Raw genomic sequence first — 22,494 nt, forward strand, 5'->3', positions numbered from 1 at the left:
AGGAGGGTGTGACCAGCCTAACAGATGCTTACTGTTAAAACTGAAGGGTGATTTTTCTAACATGAACTCCCAAATACCTCTTCTCTACTTGTCTTTGCTCTACTCTTCTTCCTCTGTATTTCTACTCTCTGGTTACGTGTTCTTCTCTTCTGTATCACTTTTCTACGTCATCCCTCTGCCCCCCACCCCTGCCGGACCACCTTAAACAAAGTTGCCCTTTCCCTTCTCTATCTAATCTTTATTCCCCAAGTGAATACCCTCACCAGATCCGAGACCGGATAGTAGTTAAGAGATGCACAAAACAAGGAAACAGGGCTGGGAAGACGGGAGCCCTGTGCTTCCCTGACTGACCCCAGACAAGGAGTGACTGTGCAAAGAGACTCACAAGCATTTGGTACTGTGAATCAATCTTATAGAATTATTCAGATTAAACAGTTACGACTGAGGCCCTATGATAAAGGCAAGTGAAGAACAGGAAAATACGCATTAGAAAATGTTCATGTTTATCCTAGCTATCCCCTCCTACCCTACCATGCTCTTTACCAATTCTTTCTTAAAGGGAGGACTACTACCTTGTAGCGTATGCTGGTTGTACTTCGTGAGGGTTGCGACGGTCGGACCAGAAAAACAGCAGTCTATCAAACCTGGGTTCAATGTCAGCAAACTGGGCCTTGCCTTCCGGGAAAATTCGAAGTATACCTCCACTTACCTAGGAAAAGGGCCAAATATGTAAGCATGAGTGACCAAGAATACTACAAAATTAAACTTACGGGGGGAAAAAGGCCAATTCAGGATATCAGAAGTCTTAAATCAATTCTTCACAAATATATCTCGGTTAACGAGGTCGGAAGGTGAGCTGAGATTTCAAGTACACGCACCAATACAAGGAAACATTCGTTCCTTCTTTTAGAGAATTTTGTAAATACTTGATGAGACAGATGTATATGATCTGAACTCAGAAGTCTTCAAATGACATGTGAAAGACTGAAAAAGTAGTAAGCATTTCTTATTTATATATGGTGATGATTTGCTTAACCGACTCTTAAAAATGTATCCATATCTAGTCATCTTGACTAAATTACTACAAATGGTTTAAGTATGTCAAAGAACTAGCTCTTTGCCCTTAACTGGGCAGTCACAAATCTAATGCCTCTTATTTAAGGAATTCACTAAACCAGTAGAAAGTGTCATTTATCATCAGTGCTGCCGTCATTATTAGAAACTGCAGCTCTCCCTCCCCAGACTGGGCCTGACACGCCGATGACTCCCTGCCTATACACCTGGACTCCCTTCACTAAGGATCATTACTATTTACCCCAGCAGATATCCTTCTCTGTTTGGGACCAGATGGACTCACCTATTCATTCCTATACTGACTGGGTGTCTATTGTTCTGGGACCTGTCCTGGGCCCTGGGTGCGAGTAGGAAATAATTCAGACAGATGTTGTCCTTGTGGTAATTATAATCGGGGGCGGGGGGGGGGGGAGTAAAGCGAGGTAAACCCCACCCAAGTGAGTAGCTCTTCACCCTTGGAAAACTAAACTCCTAACAGGTAGACTCTTAAATTGAAAGGCACATTGATACTTGATCAAGCCACCGGGGAGGTGAGCCTATTCCTTGGTTCCACTACATCCAGAGAAGCTGTTTACAGGCTCACTGTCAAGTAAGGTAGATTCAAGCTACCCGGCTCCCTTGCCTTCCTTCCTCAGGTTCCAGCGTTGTTCCAAGCGACTCCCAAAGTGCTCATGCAGACATCTTTTAAAGGAGCTCTGGACTGTGACCGAGAACATGCCTCTTTTCTCTCCCCCTGCCCTCTGCCCTTTCACTGGAGTCACTGGGAATAGCACAGGCCATCTGCTGAAAATGTTCAGAAACACGTAGTTGAAGCGGCTAGTCCTCCTCTGGGACACGTTCCCTGACCCCTGAATTAGGCGGGCTCCCACGTGTCCCCACAGCAATCTGTCCTGCACTTGGCATAGCCAACTGTAATCATCCATCTACTGATCTGTACCCTCCACTCCAGCCCAAGCTCTAGGAGGGATAGTTCTATTTCTGCTGTTTCCAGCACCCAGAACAACTTCTGCCACAGTGTACATATTCAGTGCAATCTTGCAGAGAAGTTTTCAGTTTTACATATAAAAATACTGAAGACTTTTCTCTGCTTATACGCTAATTTAAAAACAATGTATTAATGACCTTGGACAGGTCATACAAAAATTAAAAGATCAGCCTAGAAAGAACCTAGATTCTAACAAAATATAGAATTTGAGTTGATCAAACATATTCCTAGTTTTCTAGATATTCACAAAATCAGAAAAAAAAATTTAAATTCTAACCAAATTTATAGCAATTTGTTTTGTGCGTTGGGCTCAAGGTGAATTACCAAATTTATGTCTGTATTTCAAACTTTAAAAGCTATAACAAAAAACCATGTTTGTTGACATAATGACTCAAAATATACTTAGCAGTAAAACTTACCTCTACTTTGAACTTGGAGTAGGACAGAGGAAATTTTTTTTTCCCCAGAAAAGTAACGTTTTTTACTTTTAACTACTTGTCACACTTCTATAATACTTTCTATTCTTACATTTGTTTTGTTACTTGCTCTTTTTTTAATTCTAAACTTTACTCATTTTATTGAGGTATAGTTGATTTACAATATTGTATTAGTTTTAGATGTACAGCAGAGTGATTCGGTTATACACGTATGTGTGCATTATCTATATTCTCTTTTAAAAATTCTTGTCGATTATAGTTTATTACAAGATATTGGATACGGTTCCCTGTGCTATATAGTAAATCCTTGTTTACCTATTTTATATATAGTAGTGTGTATCTGTTAATCCCATACTCCCAATTTATCCCTCCCCCCTTTCCCCTTTGGTAACCATAAGTTTGTTTTCTATGTCTGAGCCTGTTTCTATTTTGTAAATAAGTTCATTTGTAATATTTTTTAGATTCTACATATAAGTGATATCATATAATATTTGTCTTTCTCTGTCTGACTTACTTCACTTAGCATAATCTCTAAGTTCATCCATGTTGCTGCAAATGGCATTATTTTGTTCTTTTTTGTACCTGAGTAGTATTCCATTGTATATATGTATCACATCTTCTTTATCCATTCCTTTGTTGATAGACCCTTAGGTTGCTTCCATGCCTTGGATATTGTAAGTAGTGCCGCTATGAACACTGGGGTGCATGTATCTTTTTGAATTAGAGCTTTCGTCTTTTCCAGATACATGCCCAGGAGTGGGATTGCTGGATCATATGGTAACTCTTTTTAGTTTTTTAAGGAACCTCCATACTGTTCTCCATAGTGGCTGCACCAATTTACATCCCCACCAACAGTGCAAGAGGGTTCCCTTTTCTCCACACCCTCTCCAGCATTTATTATTTGTAGACTTTTTGATGATGGCCATTCTGACCATTCTGTGAGGTGTTACCTCATTGTACTTTTGATTTGCATTTCTCTGATAATTAGTAATGTTGAGCATCTTTTCATGTGTCTGTTGGCCATCTGCATGTCTTCTTTGGAGAAATGTCTACTTAGGTTTTCTGCCATTTTCCGATTGGGTTGTTTGTTTTGTTATTGAATTGTATGAGCTGTTTGTATATTCTGGAAATTAAGCCTTTGTTGGTTGCACTGTTTGCAAATATTTTCTCCCAGTGCATAGGCTGTCTTTTCTTTTTGTTTATGGTTTCCCTTGCAGTGCAAAAGCTTATAAGTTTGATTAGGTCCCATTTGTTTATTTTTGCTTTTGTTTCTATTGCCTTGGGAGACTGACCTAAGAAAAACATTGGTACGATTTATGTCGGAGGATGTTTTGCCTGTGTTCTCTTCTAGGAGTTTTATGCTGTCATGTCTTATATTTAAGTCTTTAAGCCATTTTGAGTCTATTTTTGTGCATGGTGTGAAGGTGTGTTCTAACTTCACTGATTTACATGCGGCTGTCCAACTTTCCCAGCACCACGTGCTGAAGAGACTGTCTTTTCTCCACTGTATATTCTTGCCTGCTCTGTCAAAGATTAATTGACCATAGGTGTGTGGGTTTGTTTCTGGGCTATCTATTCTGTCTCACCAATCCATATGTCTGTTTCTGTGCCAACACCACACTGTTTTGATTACTGTAGCTTTGGAGTATAGTCTGAAGTCTGGGAGGGCTGTGCCTCCAGCTTTGTTCTTTTTCCTCAGGATCACTTTGGAAATTCTGGTTTTTTTGTGATTCTATATGAATTTTAGGATGATCTGTTCTAGTTATGTGAAAAATGTCATGGCTAATCTGATGGGGATTTCATTAAATCTGTAGACTGCTTTGGGTTATACTAATTCTTTCAATCCAAAAGCATGGAATATCTTCCCTTTTCCTTGCATCATCTTTGATTTCCTTTATCAGTGTCTTATAGTTCTCAGCATATAAGTCCTTCACCTCCTTGGTTAGATTTATTCCTAGATATATTCTTTTTATGATGTGATTTTAAACAGAATTTTTTTTACTTTCTCTTTCTGATATTTCATTGTTAGTGTAAAGAAATGCAACAGATTTCTGTATATTAATCTTGTATCCTGCTACCTTGCTGAATTCATTTATCAGTTCTAACAGTTTCTGTGTGGAATCTTTAGGGTTTTCTACATATAGTATCAAGGACAGAGGAAATTCTTTAAATCAGTATGGTATAGAAAGGTTACTGAATCACTGTGAGCATACTCTAAGTTTTAGGATTTGCTTTTAGAACAGGACTAAGTTTTTGCACATTTAAGACCTGGTGATTTCCATTTATGTGTGTATGTGTGTGGTGGAAGAAGGTGTTTTAAAGGTTATTTGATTTTTTTAAAAATTACCTTGGCTACACAAGTGTGTTCACTCTCTGAAAATCCACTGGGCTATACATTATGTTCACTTTTCTATTTAAATATTTTGCTTCAGTACATGTAAATAAAAAGAGATTTTTTATAAAAATCAACCAAAAATTAGTTTATACACAACCTCCAGTGCAATAATACATGACACACTTCTAAAGTTTAAATCATTTAAACTTAAGTGAAACTCAGGCTGATGTTAAGGGAATAAATATTTGCAACACGAGAAATTGGATGCGCTGTACATTCTAACTGGTTTTACAGGATTTTTCAGTACCGATAAACTAGTTTTTCATAATCCGGGGACAAAGAAATCCTGCCTCCAATATCCCATAGCTCAGTGCCAGACAACACCTCTGCAACAATGCAAAGCACGAAATGCAGGCGCTTAAAGAGCAAATAACTCTTCATAATCATAATACATAATCTCCCACAGAAGTCATGATAAAACAAACACTCTCAGAAGTGTTTTTATAAACACTATTAGAAGGGATATTTTAATAAAAGATACTTTTGTTAAAGTTAAATTTTGGATATGAATGTTTCAACATCCGAAATAAGGGAATCTACTTTTTGAGCTCTATTAGAATCTGTTTCATGTTAACAAAGATCCACTCCTAATACCTGAGTGAAACATATCTAAGGAGAAATGTTTAACTGTTCCACGTTTTAAAGACAGTCTCACCTATGAGGAGTACGAATCTTAACACTACGTGTGAGGAAAAAATACCTGTAAGAAAAAAAAAAAATGCTCAATGAGGTGGCATACCTTGGCATCCCAGTCTTTATTAAGATAATATATACATGTCACACATCTTCCATCTCCATTTGGATTATCGACATGACGTACATAACCCGTTCCGTTGCCTGGATAACAAGCAACCATGGCCTGTAATAATAATAATAATAATAATAAATTAAAAAGTCCACGTATGAATAAAAAGGGAAAACAGCTTACAGCAAAGATCTCTGATTTTTGGCTACTCTGACTTACGCTTAAATTCTTTCTCTAATAAAAATCATGTTTGTAGATAGAAGAGGTAAAAATCTTCTATGCTGGCATTAAGAAAAAAACACAGGGTAGGCTGATGAACAATGCAAAGTGTGGTGAATTCTATCTCACAGCAATGGGAAAAGCTGACGTGGAAGGATCGGAAAGCCTGCAGGACCCTCTTTCGTGATCGTTACTCATGCCAATAATCAAGATCAGGTGGGCTTTGTCCTGCTCCATGGGAGATGGCCACCCTCCCTGAGCTCACCACAGAACACCTGCGCTGCCGTCTGACAGTCACACACATCCTCTGATACCATCTCTGAGTGGTTCCAATTTGGATAGGCACAATTTTAGAAGGTCAGCTCCAAACACTAACTCATTTAATGTCAGTGATTTTTTTTAAAAAAGGCTAAACAACAAATTAGCATGTGACGAACCCCTCTTCAAATCAGAAAGTCATTTTTTCACTCAGATTATAACAAGGTGTAGTTCAGAAGACTGTTGGGTGTAAGTATGAAGGCGTAAGAGAGGCCCAAAATAAAAAGCACCAAATAACTTGCATGTCCTAGAAATGTAGTACATTATAATGAAGTGAAATTAGTAAGGGTAATTTTTTTTTAATCTCAGGAATTATGAAGAAAACAAAAACAAAGATGCTCAAGATTACCAGTTATTCTTGATATTCTTTATTTCTCTAATTTCTCCACATATTAAAGTTAGTGGATCAGTAATAATGTCAATGAATTAGTATAAAGTCATCAAACAGTAATTAAATTACATCATTATATAAGATAAATGGCAAATGCTAATTTTTAAAATTCCTAAGTGAACAAATAACTCCGTTCTATCTCTGAGGGACTAGAAAGCATTTTAAACCTGAATGCTTAAAAAAAAAATATCACATTTTCATAGACACCTGGACCTACTGCTCTTTATCAGAAGAAGAATTTTGGGTGAAGATTACTTATGTCCCTATTTTTCGTAATTCTAGACAGACTTCAAATCCCTCTTCTTGTGACCTGAGGTTGTAATAAGAGGGAGAATGACATGTTTCTTGCATTTAATAATGCTCAATAAAAGATAAACCCAATTTCCTTGTCATTAGCTGCAAAGGAAAGGCATATGTAGCAGACCTTGAACAGTAACTATAAACAGGTACTAATTTAATAATGCAATTAATCCATATATGATTAATTCAGACAATTATGGTAAATTACTTGATACATTCTTATCAACAAAAAAGAAGGAAAAAAGAAAAGAAAAATCAACCTGAACTCTTCCCTAAGGAGTTCTCATCTCGAGAAAGTTTACTCAGGCCTCCCTCCAACTATCTGGTTTGTAACCTCAGCATTTCTCTTGTAAGAACAAATGCGAAAATCTTTCTTCGATCATCCACCCCATCCCATCCCTGCATTTAACAAACACCTCTTGAGCACCTACTATGTACATGAAAGGCCCTGGGGCTAAAATGATGAACAAGGTCTCTTGCTTTCATTTATTATGGAACTCAGCACAGTGGGGTAAATAATCAACAAACAAATAGATATACAACGTGATGTTAGGTAGCGATGATTTTCTTCATATCTTATGAAAAGATAACACATTATTGACTGGGGGATTTTTGCAGAAACTAACGTCTGTGGCGTTAATACATCTCCGGTCAATAATGTGTTAAGCTGAAGGATACAGAAAGTGACAGAATGATACTCTGACCGCTCTGAGGATCTAACACTGAGCAGAGATGAAAGGAAGGGAGTGGCGGGTCGTGTGTCCGTGTGCGGGGGGAGCACGTCCGGCAGAGGGCCCACGAGCACAGAGGCAGCAGTGGTGTGGCAGGCGGAGAGCAGCAGCAGGAAAAGGAGGGAGGGCAAAGGATGGCCAGAGGGGGTCCAGCAGGCCATGGTGAGGACGCTGGACACTGCTCTGAAAGTGACAGGAGGCCGATGGAGGACACACCTGATTAATGTCTGAAGAAGGTCAGTTTAGATTCTGTATGAATAAAAAATAACGACTGCAATAACCTCAATGTCACCCACTACCTAACATCCACTGGGCGTTTACTATTTGCCAAGTGCTACTCTAAGTAATTTATGTATAATAACTTATCTGACACAACTGTATGAGGTAACTAGTACCATCCTCCTCCTCTTCATTTAACTGTTAAGGAAACTGAGGCCCAGAAAGGTTAATTAAGGTTCTTAATGACATATGACAGTTGACCCAGGTATGAATGCAGGCAGTCTGGTTTTTTAAGAACCCATGTAACTGACCACTGTACTAGACTGTGGTGTGTGTGTTGGGGGACTGGGGGTGGAGAGTGATAAAAGAAGACTGCTAATTGGCTACTGCAGTTTGTTTCTAGGAGAAAAACAAAAAAGAGGCTGACCAGGGTGGCAAGGTGGGATGTATTCTGAAGGCAGAAAAGCAACATGACGTGCTCAGAGACTAGAAGCGGAGAGTAGGAAAGAGTCAAGGATGACTGCAGGTTTCAGCCTGTGTAACTGAATGAATGGAGCTAACTATTTACCAAGATGGAAACACTAGGTGAAAGAGTGGTTTTAGTAACATGCACAGGGTAGGAAAGGAGTTTCTCAGCAACAGTCACGATGAGCCAGACATCCCAGAGTAGAACAGAATTGAAGACACCAGGATTGTGCCTCAAGATGGGATCTGTTTGTGTCAGTCACTTCTACTTCGCTTTCCTTAGGGTTACTGGAGGTACCTGGGGGAGGCCACTGGTGGCGGGGGGTCCAGTGAAATGAGAAGAGGCCAAACATTTGTTTGGTCTTGCCCCAGCCTTCAACTAGGGGCAGCATTTATCTGTGTCCTTTGAATTCCAAGTGAGACTTTTGGAAAAAATAAAAGATGCAATAAAAGCTTTAAACAATTGTATTAATTAAATTTTGTAATCCCTGATATAGCTCACTCACGCCCACCTAAATGTATTATCTGAGGTGCCATTACCACTTTAGCCTGGCCTGCTGTTCCCTAGATCCCTTTAGCTCTGCTCTGGTGGCAGGGACGCCACCAAATGTAGGGAAAGGAAGGAAGGCGAAGGGGATCAGTGATACACAGGGCCTGCATTTTATCTGCCAGCTTGACCTGTCAATACCAGCCACAGGAAAGGCAGCAGTACATTAGTACAACTGTAAAAGGATAAAATGCAAAACACCAGCGTAACCCAGCGAACTAGACGGCCTATCAATAATTACAGCTAACTGTGGGTGGCTATAAAATAAGAGAGATGCATAAATGAGAAGGAAGCAAGGCGATCCTGATCCCAGAACACAGACAAGCCCTTCCGTGCCTATAACTAGAGACTCTTAAGAGGAAAAGGGAGAGCCAAGCATACCCAGAAAAAGCAGATCGTCATGGAAAACCTGAGACCCCAAAGAGCCGACTCCTAGAGGTTCTGGGAAAAGATAAATTTTGTAGGGAACATGCAAAGATTTGGAAGGGTCATAAATTCATTCAAGTATCTGTGTGGCCTAAAAATGACACAGTGAAACTGCACTTAGCAATGCATGTGTGTCCTGACACTCCTCCCCATTTGGATTCTAGAAAACATAAAAAGGTATTTCTATAACGTCTCATGAAATCTGGAAGCTGTTATATTTAAAACAAGTATTCATATTTAAATAAAGTTATCCTTAGCTATGGTTTGGGTTATCAAAATTTAAAGTTCCTTAAATGTAACACAGTGCTTCCAGGTTTGAAATAATATTTATGCTTTATGTCTTAACTGGTAATTTTGTTTTCCTGGTATATATATACATATTTTTTTTTAATTTATTTATTCATTTTTGGCTGCGTTGGGTCTTCACCGTGAAGCCCGGGCTTCTCACTGAGGTGGCTTCTCTTGTTGCAGAGCGTGGGCTCTAGGTGCGCGGGCTTCAGTAGTTGTGGCTCGTGGGCTCAGCAGCTGTGGTTCGTGGGCTCCAGAGTGCAGGCTCAGTAGTTGTGGCGCTCGGGGTTAGGTGCTCCACAGCATTTGGGATCTTCCCGGACCAGGGATCGAACCTGTGTCTCCTGAACTGGCAGGCAGATTCTTAACCACTGCGCCACCAGGGAAGCCCCTTCCTGGTATATTTTATATATATTTGTGTAAAAAAGACTCTTGATATTGCTGTTCTTGTTTTGTTTGTTTTTAATATGCAGATTCTTATTCACAATACTTCTAATAAATTCAATTTATTTTCTCTTAATCTCTTGATAAAGCAACTAATAACAATTCATTCAACACTTGATTTTACCTGCTTGAGCACGTTATTAGTCTAGAAGTCATTAGCAGTATTAAAAAATATTTATGCAATACCTACCATATCACACTACAAAAAGGGTCAGTGTGATATCTGTCTGAAAGGACTTAACTGGAAAGAAAGAAAACACCAGGCACTTACAAATCAACTGATAAAACTGAGTAGTGCAAATAATAAACAGGAAAATAATTCTGAAAAAAAGGAATTATTAATGTGGGATAAAATAAAGGGACAAGGCTCTGAGCTACACATGACCCCAGCTTATCTTTAAAGGACAGATGTGATCTGGAAAGGTGAAGGGATAAAAAGCAAACAGTGAGATACGTTCGGTAGATTACTCCTTTCTGCTCGTGGACGCCGCCGAGTAAGCATCGTTAACGTCTCCCCCGCCCCCCTCCACTGCCGTCATGTCTAAGTCAGAGTCACCCAAAGAGCCCGAACAGCTGCGGAAGCTCTTCATCGGAGGTTTGAGCTTTGAAACAACCGATGAGAGTCTGAGGAGCCATTTTGAGCAGTGGGGAACGCTCACAGATTGTGTGGTAATGAGGGATCCAAACACCAAACGCTCCAGAGGCTTCGGGTTTGTCACATATGCCACTGTGGAGGAGGTGGATGCGGCCATGAATGCAAGGCCACACAAGGTGGATGGAAGAGTTGTGGAACCAAAGAGGGCCGTCTCAAGAGAAGATTCTCAAAGACCTGGTGCCCACTTAACTGTGAAAAAGATTTTTGTTGGTGGCATTAAAGAAGACACTGAAGAACATCATCTAAGAGATTATTTTGAACAGTATGGGAAAATTGAAGTGATTGAAATCATGACTGATCGAGGCAGTGGCAAAAAGAGAGGCTTTGCTTTCGTAACCTTTGATGACCATGACTCCGTAGACAAGATTGTCATTCAGAAATACCACACTGTGAATGGCCACAACTGTGAAGTAAGGAAAGCCCTATCTAAGCAAGAGATGGCTAGTGCCTCATCCAGCCAAAGAGGTCGAAGTGGTTCTGGAAACTTTGGTGGTGGTCGTGGAGGTGGTTTTGGTGGGAATGACAACTTTGGTCGTGGAGGAAACTTCAGTGGTCGAGGTGGCTTTGGTGGCAGCCGTGGTGGTGGTGGATATGGTGGCAGTGGGGATGGCTATAATGGATTTGGTAACGATGGTGGTTATGGAGGAGGCGGCCCTGGTTACTCTGGAGGAAGCAGAGGCTATGGAAGTGGTGGACAGGGTTATGGAAACCAGGGCAGTGGCTATGGCGGGAGTGACAGCTATAACAACGGAGGAGGCGGAGGCGGCTTTGGCGGTGGTAGTGGAAGCAATTTTGGAGGTGGTGGAAGCTACAATGATTTTGGCAGTTACAACAATCAATCTTCCAATTTTGGACCCATGAAAGGAGGAAACTTTGGAGGCAGAAGTTCTGGCCCCTATGGTGGTGGAGGCCAATACTTTGCCAAACCCCGAAACCAAGGTGGCTATGGTGGTTCCAGCAGCAGCAGTAGCTATGGCAGTGGCAGAAGGTTTTGATTACTGCCAGGAAACAAAGCTTAGCAGGAGAGGAGAGCCAGAGAAGTGACAGGGAAGCTACAGGTTACAACAGATTTGTGAACTCAGCCAAGCACAGTGGTGGCAGGGCCTAGCTGCTACAAAGAAGACATGTTTTAGACAATACTCATGTGTATGGGCAAAACTCGAGGACTGTATTTGTGACTAATTGTATAACAGGTTATTTTAGTTTCTGTTCTGTGGAAAGTGTAAAGCATTCCAACAAAGGGTTTTAATGTAGATTTTTTTTTTTTTTTTGCACCCATGCTGTTGATTGCTAAATGTAATAGTCTGATCATGACGCTGAATAAATGTGTCTTTTTTTTAAATGTGCTGTGTAAAGTTAGTCTACTCTGAAGCCATTTTGGTAAACTACCCCAACAGTGTGAAGTTAGAGTTCCTTCAGGGTGATGCCAGGTTCCATTCAAAATTTATTTACAACCTGCTTTGGTGGAGAAGCTACTGTCTTCCGAAACCTTGGTGTAGTTGAACTGACAGTTACTGCGTTGTGACCTGGAGTTCACCGTGAAAAGGGTCACCCAAGCCAAGTGATGGAGTTTTTTGATTATTAATATATGATTGTTGGCATATCCTATGCAATATATCTAAATTGGATTATGGTACCAGATATAGATGGGAATGAAGCTTGTGTATCATCCATTATCATGTGTAATAAATAAACAATTTAATACCCTCTTGAAAAAAAAAAAAAAAAAAAGCAAACAGTATAAGCATGACAAATATAGGAAGCAGCTGAGGGGACAGTGGGGTATTTTTATAACCGTCTGCTCTGTCACTTAATTACTTAAGTAGTAAAGTTAATTTGGTAAAAATAGGATGAAATCTTGAAAATTCAGCAGAGGAAGAAGGACATGAAAGGTAGGTAAGCAGCAGTGAGCCACTGTGGTCCCTGGGTAGCGATGGCCGCAACAAAAGCTTTTAAGAAGGCAGCTTCCCTATTCTGGGATTTATATGCAAGATTATTGTAAGATAATGCACACTGCTATGGTCTGAATGTTTGTGTCCCTTCCTAAATTCACATGGTGAAATTCTAACCCCCAAAGACTTAGGTGGCGGGACCTTTGGGAGGTGCTGAGGTCACAAAGGGGAAGCCCTCATGAATGGATTAGTGCTCTTATAAAGGGGTTCTGGAGGTAACCCTGCCCCTTCCACCATGTGAGGACACATCCAGAAGTCACTGGCTACGAACCAGTAAAGGGCCCTCACCACACAGTGACCAGCATGGTCGCCTTGATTTTGGACTTTTCAGCCCCTAGGGCTGTGAGCAATACATTTCTGTGTTAATAAGCTACCCAGTCTGTGGTATTTTTTTATAGCAGCCCACATGGACTAAGACATACCTATAAAGGATTAAAACTGTTCCAAGAGATTTACACTGTATGTACTGGTCCTAAGGATAAGGAAAGGCATTAAAGTCTACGAAGAAAAACTGAAATATCTCTAGCCCTAGAGATTTGCTGGGGATTGGAGCAATACTCCCTGGTTGTCCTTCTGTCCTTTCTGAGGAGCAGGAGACACGACCTCACATTCCTATAAGGGTTGGGTTGGAAGACAGTGGAAGAGTCTAGACATTAGCCTGAAAAAGAAACAATGCAATTGCCCACTATATCATTCTGAGGTACATTCCTAATCTGACATCTCTTTGAGACACCAAGTTGAAATATTTCAGTTTCCCATTAGGAAAAGTCTATTTAAACATAAGCAAAACAATTAAATACTATTTTTTCCTTTTTGATATGAAAATATACATGATTGAGGACGTTCTTAAGATAAGAAACACCACAAATTTGTTTTTTACTCTAAGAATAAAAGGAAGGAAGAGGTTTGCGATACCTCTTTGGAATCTGAAGACATTTATTTCTGGCATTGGAAGGCTTGTATTCAATATGAAGTTGAACCAGGAAACTTTTTTCCTTTTTCCTTTTTGAACTGAATTATTTTAAAACATTGATTCAAAGCTAAGAAAAGTAAAATTTTACAGGCTATCTAAGTACTATATTTACCCTGAATGAGGGGAGGAGCTTTACAATCTGAAAATGTATTCTATTAAACCATATTGCCCCAGGGTCGCCAGCCCTCTGCCCTTTGTAGATGTTGACAGTTAACATTCAGTAAGCACCTACCTTGAGCCAGGCAAGGATTACCGTCTCACCTCGTCTTCACAAGTTTATGAGGTTAGGTACAATTAATGTATCCATTTTGGAGATCAGAAAACTGAACTATAACGAGAACAGAAAGCCTGCCAAAGGCCCCAGAGACCCTGTGGGGCCCAGAGGGAAAACCGGCGGCTCTGCAGCCTCCCCAGTTCCTGGCTCCAGTGGGGCCCTGTTCGGCCTGACCGCCCACCTGCCACAGCGATACGCACGTGCGTAAGGCTCGGTCCTCCCACGTCCAGATGTGCTGCAGAAGGTTTCCTCTAGCCCTGCAGTTACAGCTTTTAAGTCTCTTCCTCCTTCATTCCCAAAGCACACGCACCCACCACTATCACTACCTCTGGGGTCCACAAAATCTAGCTCAAATACAGGGAAAACAGGCCATCAAGAGAACTAGACTAACAGCAGGTTGGTATTTACTATAAGAATAATCTAGTTTTTAAAACTGCAGATTTCAATTACACCTGCTTAGTTAATCTCGTTTCCTAAAAGAGACAAAAACTTCATAAAGTTATGAATTTGGTTCACTGCATTAATTAGCATGTTAAATAGGGGTACAATCCACAGGCATTTAAAATTTTAAGTCTCTTGACTTATTTGCTAAACTTTAATGTTATAAATAACATATCTCACCTTAAATAGACTTTGTGTTTGGGGAGGTAAATTTTTCAAATCTATATCATGGAAAAAATAAAACTAGCACAGAGAGAAAGGATAATAGCAATAAGAACAAGGGCAGTTTCGCCTCTAGTCCACACAGGGCAATAAAGACTGTTCAGAAGATCAGTATTGGATAAAACTTACTCAACTAATTCCAGGTAGAAAGAGAAGAATGTAAAAGGAGGTACCAAGACAGTATTATGATAGATCATGGCAGACTTTATGGAAGAAGAGGGCACTTCAATTCACAGAGTGAATTAACTAAGGGAAGTTTTAAACGAGAAAATAAAGAACATTACTCAGATTTGCTAAAGCCAAGGGTTTATGAGAAGGGGGAAGAAAATGGAAAAGGTAAGATGGGCCAGATTTAGGAATAAGGAATCTTTATACTACAGGTAGAGGGAAGCCATCATTTTGGAGCAAGGGAGCAACATGATCAGAGAACTGTGCTTCAGAAACATGACAAGTAGAATATAGGGTGGACTTGGGAAAGGGGTCAGGAAGAAAAACGACACTGAGGAGACCAGTCAGATCACAAGTGCAACAGACAAAGAAAAGCAAGGAGAGCCTGACAGAGAGGAGGGGCTTGGTGAAGGGTGGGGAAAGAGGGAGCAGGACAAAGGAGCAACAGAATGGGGAGGGGTAAACACTGAGGAAAGTGAGAGGCCTTAGTATGTGCTCTCACAGATAGAGCAAGGGACAGGGTGGAATCAAAGACGGTTTAAGAGGGTTTGTGTCTGGTTGAGATGAACAGACCATTACTGGAAGTAGGGAATATGGGTTTGGGAAAGACGAGTTCCTCTTTGTGGACATACTGAGTTTGCCATGCTGCTAGGCCATCTGGGTGGAGATGTTCAAAAGGCAGTTGGGAATGCGAGTCTGGAACTCCAAAAAGAGGTCATGGCTGGAGATGCGGGTTAGGCGCCATCTTCACAGGGGACGGGGAAGCGACGCGGCTGCCAGAGAGCGCCACGGAAGGAAGAGCGTGGAACAGAGGACACGTTCTTATGGAATAAACTCACTTAGAGTAAGAACTCATTAAGCTTTGTTGCCGTCCTCATCACAGGAAAATGGTTAAATAACTAGCCAAAGGTTGACCAATTGTAAATGAATTTTGACTTTTTTTTTTTTTTTTGCGGTATGCGGGCCTCTCACTGTTGTGGCCTCTCCCGTTGCGGAGCACAGGCTCCGGACACGCAGGCTCAGTGGCCATGGCTCACGGGCCCAGCCACTCCACAGCATGTGGGATCTTCCCGGACAGGGGCACGAACCCGTGTCCCCTGCATCAGCAGGCGGACTCTCAACCACTGCGCCACCAGGGAAGCCCTTGACTAATTTTGTTACTAATTCTTTTTTGACTAATTGTAAATGATTAAAGACGTATTATAAAACAGGACATATAAGGGCCTTTACATTGTTTCCTTAAAACGTTTTTAAAACCTTTTTGTTATTATAAACAATACTGTGACAGAGAACAGTTTTGGAGCTCTAATCACTGTAAACATCCTCAATAACTCCCTAAAATCAAATTCCTGGAAGTGAAAATATAAATCTTTAAAAACTTTTATTGCCAAAATGTCCTTCAGAATCCTATACTTTGTATGAGTACGTATATATTCCCACCCATTTGCCAACCCTGGCTGTCAAGTTTTATTCTTTTAAAATAGTTAAAAACTTATATTATTAATGTTTTAATCACATCCCAATTTATGAGTAAACATTTTTCATATTTTTACTTGCTGTTTAATTCTTTTGTTGACTGCCTACTCACATCCTTTATTCACTTTCCTATTGGGTTATTCATCATTTCTCTACTGATTTTTGAGAGCTCTTTATTAATCTTCTATCATATAATACAAGAACAATTTCAACATTTTTACTATGCTCCTATAGAATATTTTAATACAAGCTAGTTATAATTTGTGTATTAAGGCAGAGTATAACCATAATAATTACTAATATAAATTAAAGTTTTAAAAAGTCCAAGACACCCTTATCTCCATACTCACAGGAATGAAAAATGCAGGGAAAAAAAGGAAACATAATAAATGTATTGCTCCAAATTACTCCTCAAATGGCCCAACAATGATGGACTGTTTAATCCAACACCAGACACACTACTTTCCTTACTGGGCCCTAATTCTAGCCCCAAAGAAAAAAAACTTCAATATACATTTAAAAATCAACCTGCTTAAGAGCAATGTTCCAATAGGCAGTGTAATCTAGAGATATATAATGATGCCTTACTGCACCCCTTTTTCCTTTTAGCAAGGAATCGATAAAGTTCTACTTTACAAAATTAGTAATCGGTCTGGGGAAGCAGTTTACATTTGAGCTGCCTGGCTCTGCTGTCAGAGGAGACCTATAATTTGTTAGCCTCGGCTGCAATCTCACCAGCTCTGCACAACTCTTCCTCAGGTTCCTAAGCCGGGCTCTGTGTTTATGGCAGTCACCTGCAGCACCCCAAGCTGAAACCTGAGGAGGAGGACAGAGCAACCTCTCTGCACAAGGAGGTGGGGATCCCGGGCAGGCCTCAGCTGGATCTCCAGGAGCGACATGACTGCGTTCCAGCCCATGCAAGGAGGTGCACAGGTAAGACACCGTCTCTGACAGCTATGGCAAACTTGTCTTATTATTGATATAACTCTCTGGCAGAGTTTGCAGTTTAGCATTCAAACAAACAAACAAACAAACCCCCCAGCTGCTTAACATTACAAACATTCACTTCAGCACCTCGCTAGGCCTGGGGATACAGAGATGAAAGTTCAACACATGCTTCCTGAAATTCCAGAGTCTGGAAGAGAGGTGTGATTTAAACTGTTTAAATTATTTCAGCATAGAGAGTGCTTATTTGTTTTAACGGACTGGAGGGCTTGGATTAGAGGGTCCTGATATTCATCCTGGATTGTCAGTTAACATTTGCAAAACCACTCCTGGATACAGACAGTCATTGGTTAATGCTGAAAGCTTCTAATCAGAAACCTCAGGTAAGCCCAGGATCCTTATCTCTCTTCAAATCCAGAGAGTTTGGTGATTAGCATAATAGATATCAGAAATGACTACAGTATTAGAAAAGAGTGGTGAGTAAGCTGTGTGATTTGGCTAGATATCAAACAGGGACCACTGCTCTTACATGAACACATACATAGAAGTCTAGTGAACCCAGTGGCCTATACTCTTTGGGATGGTACCCTGGGCCTTAAGGTTCCTGCTGGTTCTGCAATTAGTCCCCTCTCAGGGAATTCTGTTGTTTGATCTCATCTAGGTTAAAATGAATACAAAACCATATTAGCACTTCTGCCTGGAATAAACCTTTCATAAAAGGTGCTTGTCAGAGTTTCTAAATGAATGGAGAGTAGAGATTCCACCCAGTTTAGAAAACCGTCTCTAAGACTATTTTGTGTGTGTGGCAGAGCTCAGTCTGAGTTTTCTTTTCATAGTAACATGCCATCTGGAAGCTCAGTTTGGGGGGAGTAGATCAACAGTACTCACTTATCTGTAGCTGCAAACGTGAGCAGTGTCTCTCAGAAAGAGCCTAACACCTAAACAACTGAATTGGCTCAGGTGGGTCATAACAGGGAGACAGTCACACAAAGGCATCCAGGACAGTGTAATAAACAAAACAGAGTCTTATACAAGGTATTCAGACAGCAAAGATGATCAATGCACTCATGGGAATGGGGCGGCAGAAAATACTTGCTGGAGAAAGTGACAAATGAGCAGAATTCTGAAGGATAAAAACAGAACTTTTCCAGAGTAGGGGGAGATTCTGAGTAGAGGAAACACAAGATTTGGGAAAAGCAGAAACAAATACGGCACCCTGAGAGGACCACAAACAGGTGAGCACCGCTGGAACATGAAGGGGCGGGGCGGGACGGGGGGTGGGGGGTGGGGGAGATGAGGCAGGACAGACGGGCAGGGGCCGGCAGAAAGGCTCTCAACGACTTGCTCAGGAGTTTGTTTGTTTTACAAGCCAGTGAAGCCAAATGTGTTCAGAAAGAATCATTTGGTCTACTTCTTAAAATATGGTTCCAAACCCCACACTTGAAATCTTGATTTAGTAAGTATGGGATGAGGCCGACGATCTCAGAATTTTCAACAAGCACTCAATAGGATTCTGATTATCAAAGGGCCAAATTTCAAATCATAGTAGCAAAATAATCATATTTCAACTTTCCAAACATCACTCAGGCTACTCACAGGGGATGGAGTGGATAACCTGGAGTTAGAGGTTACTGACATGCACGTGAAAGATGTGAGCCCGGATGAAGGGGCACAGGACTGGAGAGGACAGGAAAACTAAGGCAAAATTAAGACTGTGAAACAGACAGGATTTGGTGCAGTGACAGAGAAGGAAGAACGCATTAAAACAACAACAACCTTAAAAATATCCACTATTTGTTCATTCATTCAACAACTATTTTCTGAGCATTTACTATATGTCGGACACTGTTCTAGATCTTGGGGGTACAAAAATGAACAGACAGATTAAAAAAGTGACTGCCTTCAGGGAACATGTTCTGTTAGGAGGAGAAAGGACAACAAAATAATTAAGTCAACACAGAGCACAATAAATAGTACGTGAGAAGATAAGCATTGTGAAAAAAAAGAAACAGGAATGGGGAATACAACGCTGGGGTTATAATTATTAATGGGGTGGCCAGGCAGACCTCTCTGAGAAGCTGACGTCTGAGCAAATCTGAAAGAAATGAGGAACTGAATGTTCCAGGCACAGTGTGCCTGGCCTGTCGGAGGGAAAGGAGCGTCAGTGTGCCTGGAGAGGAGAGAGCAAAGCAGGGGACAGTGGGAGATGAGGTCAGAGGTGAAGATCTGGGGGCTGTAGACACCACTGAAAGGACTAAGTAAGAGAGAAGTCGCTGGAGGGCTTTGAGCAATCTGGCTGCCACGTGGAGCAATGGCTGGAAAACTACCGCCCACTGCCCGTTTCTGTCAGTCAAGTTTTATTGGAACATTCATTTGTTTACGTATTACCATCTATGGCTGTTTTCATGCCACGACAGGACTGAGTAGCTGTGACAAAGATTGTTTGGTCCACAAAGCCTAAAATTTTTACCATCTGGCCCTTTGCAGAAAGTCTGCAACCCCTGATGTGGAAAATAGACTGAAGGCTGGCAAGAGTGGAAGGCAGGAGGTGAGTTAGAAGGCTACTGCAATAACTCAGGTGAAGTACGCTGATGCTTGGATCACAGTGGTAAGAAGCGGCTGGACTCTCCTTCTGTTTTGAAAGCAGAACAAGCAGGATTCCCACAGGGACTGGTACAGGGTAGAGTATGACTCTATGGTTCTGGCTTGAGAAGCTGGAAAACTGTAACTACCCTAAATGAACGAAGACAACAGCTGGCACAGGCTTAGGGAAGGGGCTGCGGGAGATGAGGAGGCCAGTTTTGGACACACTGAGACTTCGGGTTCACGAGACGCTGGTAGAAAGACAGTCCCTGCTCCTGAAGAACTTGCAGTCCAGAGGAACGGAAAGGAAAACTAATCATTTCAACACAACCAACAATTAAAATGACCAGACTAGGCACTGAGCATTATTCCACTGGGGGGAAGTTGGGATCAGGGAAAGCTTTTTTTTTTTTTTTTTTTTTTTTGCAGTGCATGGGCCTCTCACTGCTGTGGCCTCTCCCGTTGCGGAGCACAGGCTCCGGACGCGCAGGCTCAGCAGCCATGGCTCACGGGCCCAGCCGCTCCACAGCATGTGGGATCTTCCCGGACCGGGGCACGAACCCGTGTCCCCTGCATCGGCAGGCGGGCTCTCAACCACTGCGCCACCAGGGAAGCCCCAGGGAAAGCTTCTTGATAAATGGGTCTTGAAAGAAGAATACAAATTAGCTAGGCAAAGAGGAGAGGGAGAACATTCCAGGAAAAGAAGAAGTCACAAATGAAGACAAGGAACAGCACGGTGTTACGAGCTCAGGCGTGTGCTGTGTATAAACTGCCAGCGGGGGAGCCCAAAGTGTGAGCACCAGCCTGGACACATGCAAAGCCCCTTCCTGGAAGGTGAGTGCTCCTTGGTAATTAACTTGATTTTATCTGGTGGGTAATAGGGAGCCACTGAAGAGTTCTGAGCTAGGAAGTGATACAATCAGCTCTGAGTTTTCATTCACTTGAGTAGGTGATAGAGTAGCACCAAAGTATAGCTGCAAAGTAATGAGTCTGCTTTTCTTACTGGAGCTGGCAAACAGCTAGCTGTTTCCTCTTTTGGGTCACTCTATAGAGGAAAAAATGTTGGGTGTTTTTTTTTTCCTTTGGCTGCGTTCAGTCTTCGTTGCTGCGCGCGGGCTTTCTCTAGTTGTGGCGAGCGGGGGCTACTCTTCGTTGTGGTGCGCAGGCTTCTATCGCAGTGGCTTCTCTTGTTGCGGAGTGCAGGCTCTAGGCGCACGGGCTTCAGTAGTTGTGGCACGTGGCCTGAGTAGTTGTGGCTCGCAGGCTCTAGAGCGCAGGCTCAGTAGTTGTGGCACATGGGCTTAGTTGCTCCGTGTGCATGATGATGATGTGGGATCATCCCGGACCAGGGCTCAAACCAGTGTCCCCTGCATTGGCAGGTGGATCCTTAACCACCGCGCCACCAGGGGAGTCCCTGGGTTGTTGTTTCTGTTTTGTTTTGCAATTCCAAATCCTGTGGGTTTTTTTTTAATTGAAGTGTAGTTGATTTACAATGTTGTGCCACTCTCTGCTGTACAGCAAAGTGACTCAGTTATACACATATAGACATTCCATTTTTATATTCTTTCCCATAATGGTTTATCAAAATGCTTTTTTATTTTTAATTTTCTTGATGTAGAATCAATGCAACAGTAACAACAAAAGTCAGATTTTTAAAAATATTCCCAAAATGAATGGGTTCAAATGCAGTTCTTAGAAGTTTAAACTTAGCCCTAGCCTCAATGCTTGGAGAGATATTCAGTAGTCACTAAAATGCTTTTTTCATTTTAAGATTTAATAGACAAAGTCAGCACTCTTTCTGAGTTCATAAGAACATATAACTCATGGTCATAAAAACATGTAACTCAAGACTCTTAAGAAATCAATAATTCCAATAATGAGCTGATTCTTTTTTTTTTTCTAATAATAATAGCACAACTCTCTTTGTAGGCAGAGAACCAAGCACTTCTGAAAAGCTTTTGTGGCGTGACTGACAGAGATTCAAGTCGCAGCATTTGTGAGAGGACGAGTTTACTGGGAGAGAACTCCAGTTTACAGGACTTGCATACAGTGCATCTCATTTCATTCCTGCAATGGCTCCATGAGTCATGCAGGAAAGCGACTATCTACATTTTACAAATAAACCTATCTGGGCTTTGTTTTAAGTGCTGAAAGGTTTAATATGCCTCTCCATACCACTGCACGGGAATGTAATCAATGTAAGAGCCAGATCTGGTCTTAGAAAATAATTATGGCCCGGTTCAAATAAAGTTAACCTCTATTCTACTTTTATCACTTTGAGTGAGTTTAATGCTCTTTTAACGTTCTTTGCTTTTCACATCATCCTTAAGATACTTGCTTAACTATTTATGAATTGCAATATCTAGACACCTTTATAATACTTATTTTATGGGTTTTCCGATCAGATTTTGGACTCCTACAGGGCATGAACCAGGCTTTACTAATCTGTGCCAAACACAAGTGCTTAACTATGTGCTGAATAAATCAATTAATGACTAAGGAGGGAGGTTGGGAATAATGTAAACAACTTTAATACATTTAAAATAGAAGTTGAGTTTTACCATCTATGCTAAAGGTTGACAGCAAATTATTAGGTCATAAGAAATAAATTTGAAGTTCAACAGCTTTCTACTTGCAAGGGATGACAAAAATAACATACACACCACACACACACACACACAAACACACACTCACACAGGCAGGGTTACTAAATTAAGTCTACAGACTGGTTTTCATTCAGTACCATGTGACTTTATTTTGGCCCTAGGCGTAGCTTATTTTTAAGAATGCTCAAGTGTACCTAGTGAGTGGTTTAGAAAAA

General features: G+C 41.2%; 1 protein-coding gene and 1 pseudogene across 1 annotated transcript in view; one reads left to right on the plus strand and one right to left on the minus strand.

Moving 5' to 3' along the window:
- The window catches only part of EGLN1 (egl-9 family hypoxia inducible factor 1), a 60,946-nt gene that overhangs the window by 5,709 nt on the left and 32,743 nt on the right, over positions 1-22,494 (minus strand). The window contains exons 2-3 of the mRNA XM_060107778.1: positions 5,631-5,750; positions 573-709 (exon numbers count right to left, since the gene is read on the minus strand). Coding sequence (XP_059963761.1) covers positions 573-709; positions 5,631-5,750 — 257 coding nt within the window. The remainder of the gene's footprint in view (positions 1-572; positions 710-5,630; positions 5,751-22,494) is intronic.
- LOC132495847 (heterogeneous nuclear ribonucleoprotein A1-like) lies at positions 10,439-12,356 on the plus strand (annotated as a pseudogene).

The sequence above is a fragment of the Mesoplodon densirostris genome, chromosome 1, assembly GCF_025265405.1.
Source record: "Mesoplodon densirostris isolate mMesDen1 chromosome 1, mMesDen1 primary haplotype, whole genome shotgun sequence".
Taxonomy (NCBI): Eukaryota; Metazoa; Chordata; class Mammalia; order Artiodactyla; family Ziphiidae; genus Mesoplodon; species Mesoplodon densirostris.